General features: G+C 32.4%; 1 protein-coding gene across 1 annotated transcript; it reads right to left on the bottom strand.

The window, feature by feature from the left end:
• Positions 1-7,923: 7,923 nt before the first annotated feature.
• Positions 7,924-11,734, bottom strand: LOC115976394 (glycerophosphodiester phosphodiesterase GDPD1, chloroplastic-like). The gene is made up of 7 exons (XM_031097643.1): positions 11,432-11,734; positions 11,078-11,259; positions 9,672-9,731; positions 9,278-9,559; positions 9,084-9,179; positions 8,799-8,995; positions 7,924-8,392 (listed from the first exon to the last, which is right to left on the bottom strand). Exons 1-7 carry the CDS (start codon positions 11,529-11,531, stop codon positions 8,173-8,175), a joined length of 1,137 nt encoding a protein of 378 aa, XP_030953503.1. The 5' UTR covers positions 11,532-11,734; the 3' UTR covers positions 7,924-8,172.
• Positions 11,735-12,024: the final 290 nt, after the last annotated feature.

Below are 12,024 nucleotides of genomic sequence, written 5' to 3' on the forward strand. Positions count from 1 at the left end.
AAGTAGGGACCTCGTCCATGTACCTACAAGTGAGGTGGATGACTCTACTTAGGTGGTCACCGGTACAGTGCCTGCCACAGAGCCTCCAATGATAAAGTCAGCTTATAGAAACTTTTTTAGGAAGTAAGAAAACTTGGAATATCAGAGTTACGTGCACTAGTAAATTCTTAGGTGTGTGTCTATGTACCTTGTTTGGTTTTGATGAGCGTGTATGTATAGCTTCATAGTTTCTAGTTGTTAGGGCTTTAATTGTGGCTTTAGTGCTCTTTTTGTAACACCTCAGGGTTTATTAATGCGGGTTTTGATGAGCTTTCAACTGTCTGACAACTAATTGGTAACTGTCCCATCACGTACAATCCTTGCACACCTTCATCCAAAGTCATTTGGACAATGCTTGATTCATAACATTTCTCTCCCCTCGAAGACATATCTTGTACTCAGGATTCACTTGAGAAAACCAATTGAGGATCCACTTGGGTTCCAAAATTACAATAGACTTCAAAATTAAACAAAACCAAATTAAAATAAATATTTCTTTGTCTCCCTCACCGTTTTCTCCTAGTTGGAGGAAACTAGACCTCAAGTTTTGAAGTGTTGAATGATAAGAATTTTAGTGTTGGACACATGTTTCAATTCTAGAAAATCTTTTGGGAGCACCCAAGAATAGAAAATTCTTATATTCCACATCATTATACTCATAGAGAATTACAAAATCAAAGTGTGTAATGAATGAACGTTGCCATTGAGGTAGTCTTTTCTTAAGCCACAAGACTATTGTATCAATCTTTTCTACTTCAGAAAGATTTTTATCTTCATGCACCATGGAGGGCTGATCAGTAGCACATTCATCAAACACGACAGCAACAATGGATTTTGGACTGGTGGTTGTGGGGTTGTGCACGGTGTATCTTGAATTAGTGGCTCTGATACCAAATGATATGATTAAGTTATAAATGATAATTGTAAAGATAACTTAGACTATTTGAGGTGACTGGTCTCATTAACATCCTAATCGACAAACTGTTCCTATCGAAGTAAATAACTGACAACAGGGCAAGCATTATCTTCCTTCACTTATCAACATCCATGTAGAGTCCATACAATCCTTGCAACCATATATGCACGTTCATTCGGACAAAGCTCGGTTCATAACACAAGACATAGTTATTAGTATATTTTAGTCGTAAGATCCTTGAAGTTTTTTGGTGTCCACAAATTACCATTAAATAATTAAGTCACTGATTGTTAACCGTATACCGTATACGGTCATTAATCATGTCTTTCTAATTAATACTCAATAAGTACTGCATTTTTCACTTGTGCAGCTCCAAAATAAGGCTATATATATATATATATATATATGCTAGAAGCTAAAAGTTAGAAAATTAACGTATTTCTCAATAGTTAATCTTACTTTGTGCATCTCTTCAAAAAAAAAAAAAAAAAAAATCTTACTTTGTGCATGTAACTTGGGAAATTAGAAATGATTGAAGAGATGCCCAGCGGTAATTTTAGAATATTTCAGGAGTATTATAAGTACGCACTTTCTCCTCTTACATAATATTGGGTCTCACTAATTAAATTTATAATGAAACGATCTACAATTTATGTGAAAAAGAAGAGTACACATTTATGGTATTCTTAAAGTATTTTATAATGGGTTCAGAATGTTTTTAGGACATTTGTTAATGGACCAATTTAAGAAAGTTTAAATATCATTTTTATAGGAAATATAAAAAACTGTCAAAATAATTAATTACTTTTTTCTTTTTTCATAAAATATTTTTATAAATATTTTCTAAATCAATTCTTTTATGCATCCATTAATTTTTCCTTTTTTATAATCAAAGAGCTAGAATCAAATTTCGTAATTAAGGGTATAGAGTGGTCCAACTGATTAGTGATAATCCATGTAAAGCTGTCAGCACTCAGCTGTGTACTCAGTAGAGATTAAAGTTAAGGCAGAGCTTGGGCTGCATGGGTCTTCATAGATCTCGACCCAAGCCTGGCCCATGATTATATTTGTCCAGTCAAATCCAACAAATCAATTATGAAGTTAGTCCTCCAATATGATTCCTGGGCCACAGCTATTTGGTTTGAGCATATGTAGCAAACATAATTATCATGATTGGATTGAAAAACAAAAGGGCAAACATTGTTATAGTCATTGCATGTGCAAAATTAATCTTGTCCATATATGCGTTTTACCAAAGCTATACAAAATGATATTGTCCATCCATTGCTGCGTAGAATGCACAATATGGATAAGAATGTAGCCAATAGTACAGTAGCATTAAGAAGCTTTTTTTTTTTTTTTTTATGTTAATTTAAAAGAGCTGGTCAAGAATCAAAATCCTTTTCTAAGCATATCGAAATTATATGCCATGAGAAGTCACGCAATCAAGCACTTTGCTTCCAAGAATCAAATACTAATTCTGTTTCATTATCATACTTGTTTTAATCATATGCCTAAAGTAGATTCTATATAATATAATAGCAATTATACCATATCTTAGGTTTCTTCCCATGAAAGGATGCATCTTTCCTTAACATGTGGAAACATGTTAGTCTGCTATATCATAAATCATTAAGATAGTTTGCTTCAGAAAAAATAGATAGTTTGCTTCAACTTTTTTTTTTTTTTTTTTTGTTGGCACAAATTACACTTTTACACCTTAAACTAGCAGTCTTTTTACATTTTAACCTTCTAAGTTATTGATACACACTATCAACCCTCAACTCTAAAAATACATTACACATAACCTCTTATCGTCTATTTTGCTGTTAATTCTAATCGAATTTAGCATTAAAAGACTAATTTACACCTTAGCCTTCTGTTTTGAAAAGAAGGATAAAATGATTTTTCAATACTAAATTTCGTTATACTTCACACCAAAATAGAAAACAGTGACATTAAAACTGAATTATAATTTTAGAGGGTTAATCATGCGTTTTGATAGTTGAAAGAGTTACAGTGTAATCAGGTTTAGAGTGAAAAATTATAATTTGCACTCCTATTTTCCCTTATAAAATTTTGGTCACACTCCAGAAACCACTTTCTTGTGCTCTATGACTATGGATGACGAGTCAGGTCACTGATAGTGATTCTAAAGAACACTACTACACACGTAATCAATAAGGTTCTAGAGCCCAAGGGAAACACTTGGAAAAACTTTTTATTTAGGTGTATGTTCCCGAATTTAGAAATTCCATGCCTTTAAGATTTCACCCTCTATGAAAATGAAATGGACCACACCACTGTTTCAAGTTGACATCATATTCATGATGTTATGAGTATGACCCCAGTAAGTTTAAGTAACAATATGCTTCTCTACGTGTCTGTATATAGGTATGTCTTATATTATATATCTCCTGTATATGAAATGGAATAAGCAGATTCAAAGACACGGTTATAGTGGAGACTACTGTTGATTAATCAAATTTGCAAGAAAGAACGGTAGATTTACAAGTAACTTTCTTGTCCCAAAGGATTAGATATTGCACGAAATGTTTGAGGATGTTAAGAGCAGAGTAGGTCTTGTTTGAATATAAAGAAGAGCTGGGCACATCCGCTAAGAGAGAATATTCCTTGAAGCATGGATATCATTGAGCGTAATGAGGATGAAGACCGGGTGCAACGAGATCAGATGGTTTAGGATGGTTGCCGGGAGAAATGTTGACAAGTTGGGAAAAGGTCCCCATTTGAAATGAATTCCATTAGTTTTTTAGACCCCAAAAATTACCCGTAAACCAATTTTAGTGCCAAATTATTAATTAGTCAAATTATGAACAACCCTTGTTATGCAATCATAGCTAATATTGTGTAATCAACAATAATTATGGCGGAAATAAACAACATATAATATGGTGGTCTAAAGAAAGTCAATGAAACATAGTTCCAAAGTAAAAAGTAAAAACCATCGGAAGGTCTTAACCTTAATTACAAACTCTTAAGGAAAAACAAATCCACTAACTGAATTAAAGTGTTTAGAATTTAGAATTGTCCAATCCTAAATTGCTACAACCTAGTAGTACTTATGTTACCAAACGCATCTCTTAATCTACGGATTTTTCAGTTATGGAGTTTGTTGCTAGCAAACCTTTGTCCATGACTTCAAGTATCCATTTGAATTTTCTAGTCCAACACTTGATCTTCTAGAATAAGTAGCAAAATCAACACCACCATATCTAAATAAGCTTCAATTTTGATAAACAGTAGTGGCTTTTGAGAGCAAAATGCATAGTACCTTCAGATTTACAATCAGTAAAGCTCCCAAAAATCTTTTTAATGTTCCCTAGGGTTTTCTTCTATACCTTAGACTTGGAAACACAAAACCCTGGTGACTTGATGGGTTGCATGAGCTGAAATACATTTCTAGTCTACTGCAAACTGATATGCAAAACTTACAACTGTTTTGTCTTTAGTAGGGACGGAACCAGGATTTGAACCTAGGGGGGCCACCAAAAAAATTTCAAGTGACATGGTTTATTAAAAAAAAAAAAAGCATGGTAGACAAAACAATTGCACTTTATTACCATAAATATTTAAGTCAAGAAGGAAATAATATGAAGCAAAAAAGTTGAAAGTTACAATATGATATTCTAACATTTTCGAAGAAAAAAAAAAAAAGAGGACTTTAGATCTCCAGATTTTGGGTAATTGGAATTAATATGTGAATTTTATCACATTGACCAACTCACCAATATGATAAACCTATATTTTTGGATGCAACTGAAAATTACACTAATGAAGTTTTCAAAACTTTGTTTAAGGATTTTAAAAAATTGGGATATTAATATTAAGAGTTGGCAATATCCCATCATCAATATTGTTTAAAAGAATTTTGCATTTTATCTTTTAAAAAAAATTTAAATATTGTAATTGATTTTCCCATAGTTTATAAAATCAATTAAAAATTCATATAAATTATTGTCATCCCCGTAAGGGAATTTTTTTTCTATGAGATTTTTTTAGTTACGAATTATTGAATTATAATATTTTTGTGAATTTTTTTTCCACAGGCTGTTCAATGAACAGTAGCCGCAAACTTTGACTTTTCAAATTTTTTTGGACCAATCACAGCACATCGTGTACTGTTCACGGACCCACAAATTTCACTTTTCAGCAACTTTTTCATTAAAAATGGGTCCCACGATACTATTCACACATTTAAAAATTATTTCGGAATGGCCTCCCCCTTAGTGGGTCCATCCTGGTCTTTAGAAATTGACTTCTAAGATAACATGTAAGACACTTTTGTTCACAGTTCGCCAATATAAATACTAAACCCAACCAATCCATTTCACGGGTCATGGTAAAATTTTTAAATCTAAGAATGCATAGACCACCATGTCATTTAAAATTTTAAATGATGTGACTATAATTTTAATTGAGAAATGGACAAAATGAAGAGCACTTGAAATGAAGAGGATCTCATTGCACCCCGATCTTAATCCAGGTAATGGTGGCAATATTATTTCAGTTTACCAAATTGTATTTACTAATTCTCCCTTACTAAAATTTGGAGATTAGTTTAGGAAATTGAAAACTTACAAGCTTTAGCGCCGAAAAAATGACATTGTAGTTTATAGAACCTTCACTACTACTGGAGCTTGGCAGACAGATTTTAGAATTTAGAGACAAACATGGTGTACGGATTCTCTTTACATGGTTTTGAAATAGAAAATACCTTTCACAATAAGGATACAGTTTTTAAATACTCCAAAAAAAAAAAATTTGATCTTTTTTTTAGTACTTTGTAACCAAATAGGAAAATATTTGTGAGTTTTTCTTTTAGTTAGCTCTTGTAAAGTATCTTCTCATAGAATAAAAGATTTGGGGTTTGAATCCCACTTATACCAAAAATCAATTGGTATCTTAACCTGATAAAAAATGTCTAATTAGGCCGACTGAGAAACCATTACGAATACCCTCCACTCCTACTAGTGAATTATTTTTTCCATGATCACTACCCTTTCTGTGTTATAAGTTCGGATCACAAAATAAAAAGGATTCCAGCTCATCAAACAAGACTTGGTTGTTGTGGATGAAAATTCTAAAATTGAAATATCTCACGAGGCAAAAAATTACTCTTGTAATATTCATTTTGGGTGGCAAAGATTCAATAGTGAAGGGAGCTAGCTTACAAATAGAAAAAATGGAGTTGAGTGCAGGGGCAGAGCTATGTTCAAGGGTGGGGGCCATGAATTTTGAATTTTTTTTTTTAAATATATATATAATTATTTTAATGTTTTCAAATTTTAGCCTATAAAAATAAGATTTGCCCCCTAAGTATTTGAATTAATCCAATGATACTCTTAAAAAAAATTAGTCTAATAGTTATAGAGACATAACTTTATTTTTTGCAACTCTATTTTTTTATTGTAAAATGTGCTCTTATATCTGTTAAATATTTGATAAAGTTTTGAATCTATCTTTTTCAACCCGGCCTTTATGTGGTGATTAACAAGTTATTGACTTATTAAAAAAATCATGTCACTAAAACTACACATGAATTGTCTCTTTAGTTGTCACATAATAAGTTAAAACAAAATAACTTCAAATATGTTTGGAGCCTAACTTGTTCCCATAAGTTTTGGATCATTCATGTTTTTTAAAATTTCATTAGTTCAATTGAAAGATGTTTTACTTACTTTAATATAAAATTTGATAATTTATATTGAAAATGAAATTTTTAAGAATTTCACTATAAAAATGGTAAAAAAGAATTTTATTTAATGAAAGATCGTCATCAAACATAATTTTAATTGAAAATACTAAGCTTTTTTTTTTTTTTTTTTTTGTTGGGAATGTGTGTATATATATATATATATATATAACTTATCAAATAAAAAAGTGTGTATATATAATAAAAAAACGTGTGTATATAATAAAAAAAGTGTGTATATATATATATATATATATGTGTGTGTGTGGGGGGTTATCTTAATAAATATATTAGTGCTACAACTTGGCCCCAAATGAAAATTCCTAGTACTACCCCTGGTTGAGCGTCATGTGTGGGAGGATCCTTCTGTTCCCTCCCTAGCCAAAACCATTATATCTCTATTAACTGGGTTTCAGAATTAATTTCTATCAATCATGTTCGGTAAAATAGCTACAAAACACACATACCACAAAATCATCTAAATCACCCTTCTCTGCTAATTATAAGTCCTCTACTCTTCCCTTCGACAAATCCTTGGTTAAAATCAAACAAGAAGGAGCTTTGAGAAGTTAAACTTCACGAGCAACAAAAACTTTGGATGGAATGTGCTCCTACTTGATTTTCTATCAAAGATATGACCTTATCCAATTACTCTATAGTTGAATTTGCCGTGGCCCATCAGTTTCTCTGGAATGGACATTACTCAATGCTATCAATGTTTCCATATTTCTGTAGAAGAATCTTTTGGGCCTTTTCTTCTTGCTATAGTTTGTAACTTTGTTATGATTTTTTTTTTTTTTTTTTTTTTTGGTAAACCGGAAAGTACATTAAAGATTAAGGCAAAATGCAACGTCTAGGGTAAACAATACCCCTAAGAGTCAGCCATAAGCTGGCACAAATTAAATTCATAATGGAACCCAAAAATGGTACTCCGGAAATACCTAATAATTTTCCAGAGAGGAGAAGGCTAAAATTATTCTTGAAGGTGGTTCTTTAAATGTGATCCAACCAATTAAGAATTCAAGATTTACGCTCAACCCAACCAGTGTATTTAAGTAGTTAAAGATGACATCAAGTTGTATCACCTAAGAGCCCAAAAATGGAGTTTGTTTCTCTTTTTGTTCAATAAAAATTCTTAATCGGGCTAAAAAAGAGGACACAGGTTGTTCTATGCAAAAAACTCAGATCCAAGCTACATAGAAAGAAGATGAGAGAATAAGAAGCTACAAAATTATAGTGAGAAAGCAGCTAAAACTATCATAAACCTCTCTTCTTATTTTTATAATCCGAAACTATCATAAACTTTGTTGACGTACAAATGGAAGACCAACAAGATTAGTAAAAATTTGTGATTCTAAAGAAATGGAAATGAGCAATTTATATACAACAATGAAAATGTAACGTGTTGACTTCCACGACTAAGACTTTCTGCTATATGAAGGGGAAAAAATCAGCAAAAACTATTAGATTTGGCGTGTATATGGCACAGTATTACAATCATTAATTAAAGCTCTATCAACTCAGGTATAAGCTTCCAAAGAAATGCAAGCTCCCGTGGCGAGAATTGGGGTTTTGCTTCCACCCCTTCGGATAAACTTTCCCCTTCATCTGCCTTCAATGGCTTTATCATATTGGAAACTGCTTCTGATATCTCTTTAACCAGATCAACAATCACTCCATCAATTCCCATTAGATTTTGCATGTATACTGCTTCAGGCACATTACTGCAACAAGATTTATTTCCATTCAATTAATGCATAACATATAATCCATAGAACAAGCTCATAACAAAATCAATTACAACTTTGCTATATGCTAACATGGCTAGACATTATACATGTGACATGGCAACAAACCACAAAAGATTAGTTAGCAAGTTTTCCCTCCTTATGTACGAAAAGTAAAATCCTTGTATAAACTTCTTAGGCGGCCCAATTGTAATACCAAGCTATGACCAAATCAAAGTCAGAATGAAATAACATGGCAGGTTATATTTGACCGTGATTTGTCATAGCCTGACTTTGATGACTTTGTCTATCACATTTCCTAAGCAATAATTTTCTTTTTGGTAATACATTTCCTAAGCAAGAGTTTCCATGGAAAAATTGAAGATAATCAAACAAAGCTTACTTCAATTTGCCGTAGGTAAGAAGTGAAAGCTTGGCCTCCTTGATCTTGGTCACGGCGCCAGGATTTCTAAAAACTCCCTTAACCTCTGACACAATTCCTTCCAAACCACCCTCCAAGCACAGCTTTACGGCATCCTCCAAGGAGTTCCTCCTCACATCGTAGTATATCTCGGTACCCCCATTAGTCAAAAAGAAGACCTAGTATAACAAAAATCATTAGGATATATCCCCTATTAATATATAACACAAACATAGAAGATATTATCAATGTCAAAAGAGTGCTTACAGGGTAAGTGCTCTGTAACTTTTTAACGAGCAATGCCGCGTCCGGCTGGAAGCTTGAGAAGATAATAGGTCTGTCATTAGCATACTCAAACACCACCTGTCACACAGAATTCACAATATTTAGAACCCCTAATATCATTAACATTCAACAAAACAAGAAAAATCTATAAAATTTTTCACTTTTAGTGTTTGTACCTGCAAGATGGCTTGGAGAACACGGAAGAGATAATCTTGGTCGTAAACAATGTGGTCATCGAATTTTAATTCAATGTTGAAGCCCATTGAGGGACTCACTTGCTGAAAAGCTTCTTGAAGTGTACAAAGAGTGTCATCTGTCTCTACATCCCAATTCACAATATTCCCATTTTTTATTTTCCTCAGCAAAGGTTTCCCTTGCTTGCTTGGTTCTCTTTGGGGACCATAGCCAAGGAATTCTGAGAGAGTCAAATCTGTGACCCTTTTCTCAAACACAGTACCCTGATTTCCCATAGACAAAAATGAATTAGCTTCAAAATTATACATGCATAATACATTAGTACTTGGATTAAAAATAGACACACGTTAAAATGACAGAGAAAAGTTAGCTTACATTTTCTTCAGAGAGAATAACATCGTCGTGGAAAATGACAGGGCAGTCATCTCTTGTCACCTACAAAAACCACCACATTTGTTTTTTTTTTACTTGCTGTCTTTATGCTTCATTCACCTTTCTCATCTATTTTCATTTTTAACCGAAATAATTCTTTTTAAAAGAACCACAAAGGGGAAAAAAAATGCAAAAACACACATCAGTATCATTGAGATAGAAGGAAAAATGTTCTAAAGTTTTCCTAGATGAAAACGCCGTAGAACTAGAAGAAGGAAACCCATCTAGAAATCAGGAACAAGAACCTACTAACAAATTTGAATAAAAAATAAAAATTTCAAAGGCATAAAACCTATAGAACACCCTGAAAATTCATTGATTAAGTTTTTGTTTTGGAAATCTTAATTTTAATCCTCATGTAAAATGTGTTTCATATATGTCTAAATATGGAAAAGAATTAAAAGGAGATCTTATTTTTTTCTTTTTCTTTTTTCTTTTTTTATAGCCATGCGTCCAAAGATCCACTTTTTTTTTTTTTTTTTTTTTTGAGAAATGTCTAAATATCCACTTAATAAACACGAACTACTGAAAATACCGTTACATGTCAACATATATTATTGCCCTTGGTCTCCATACATACAATTTATGGGTGTATATGCGGAAAAAGAAAAAGAAAAAAAAATTCCAAAAACGGAATAAAATACTCTCTATTTAACCTAAAATACAATGTATTCATTTTACAATTGAGCATTTTATGTTAGATTTTGTTAACGAGTAGTCTTGGAGCATGTGTTTATAGACGGTTTTAAAACAAAAATTAATATCGTTTTTATGAAAAATGAAAAAAAAAAAAAAAAAAAAAAAAAGCTTGAATTTTCTTTTACATAATTTTTTTTTTTTTTTTTGTAATTGAGTTTTTAAAAATATTTCCTTAAATCAGCGGTTAACATTTCTCTTTTATGTTTAATATATATATATATATATATATTTATATTTATATATTGAAACCATAGCAATGTTTAATACTTAAAAAGGTTTATCTTAAACGTTATAAGATAATAAAATATATATTTTTTGAGCAAAAGTTCAGAAATACAATAATAACTTTACGTAATTCACAAATTTTCCCATAAGTTCACGTTCACATAAGCCGAAAGTCATAAAAATACAATAGCAACCTATAACTAAGATCATCTCACACGTGGTACACCGACACAGTGACACACACACAGAGGTTACGCGGCGCGCGTACAACGCACCGACACAAAAGAACGTGACCTCGAAAACCGAGGATTATTTTTTTCTTTTTTCTTTTTTTCACAAAAATACAACCAGATACACCAAAAAAAACAAGAACAAAGAAATAATTAGAAAAACGTAAAAGAAATCGAGTGGCGAAGAGATCTAACCTGAACGTCGAATTCGATGAAATCGATAGGGAAACAAGAGGCAGCGTTGAAGGACGAGATCGAGTTCTCCTTGAACGCTCTCATTCTACGATCAGATGACTGTAACACGTTCATCCCATGTCCCCTGTGCCCTATCACTAAAAACTTGGGTATTCTATACGCACTCCTCCCCAATTCCACTCCTAAAAAAACATCATACAAACAACAACAATACATACATCAAATAAGTTACGTGTTTTTATTACTAATCTCATCGCATGCATGTAATTAAAATTAAAAAAAAAAAAAAAAATTACTAGTCTCATCACACGTGTTATGCGTGCGTATTTAAATAGATTGGAATGATATGATTACCTTTGGAGGAGCGAGTGGAGTAGAGAGAGAAAGAGGGATTCTCAGGGACCTGGTCGAGGTTTGGGACGTCGGAGACATGAACAGCTTTGAGAGCCATCATTTGATTTTTCTTTAGAGAGAGAAAACAAAAACAACAAGGAAACACAGCAGGGACACAGAAGGCAATAGAGAGAGAGAGAGTTTTTGAGTTGTAGATTTTAGTGAATGGGTATTTATTGTGAAGTGGTGAGGAAACCACAACGAGGCGGAGCGGGATCTCCTCTCAGAATATGCTTTCTTCTGTTGTCATATGCTTTCAGCATATTCTTCACCTTGGCGTTCTTATTAAGTCTATTTAATTTTAAAAAAAATATTTTGAGCTTTTGTTCTTCAACGTTCCCGTTTATTTTAACGGTGTGTTTTTGTTATTTATTTTTTTTTTAAGGTTTTCTTATTGGCTAGCCACTAGCTTATCTTTTTTAATTCCTGGCCGCTTGGGATTCAGAACTTTGAGGACCACCGGTGTGATTCAATGATTTTTGTACAGATTTGAACACGTGATCCTGTACCAAAAAAAAGGCTTTGAAGTCAATTGCAGCTGCTCACTAATAGAA

The sequence above is a fragment of the Quercus lobata genome, chromosome 2 (genome assembly GCF_001633185.2).
Source record: "Quercus lobata isolate SW786 chromosome 2, ValleyOak3.0 Primary Assembly, whole genome shotgun sequence".
Taxonomy (NCBI): Eukaryota; Viridiplantae; Streptophyta; class Magnoliopsida; order Fagales; family Fagaceae; genus Quercus; species Quercus lobata.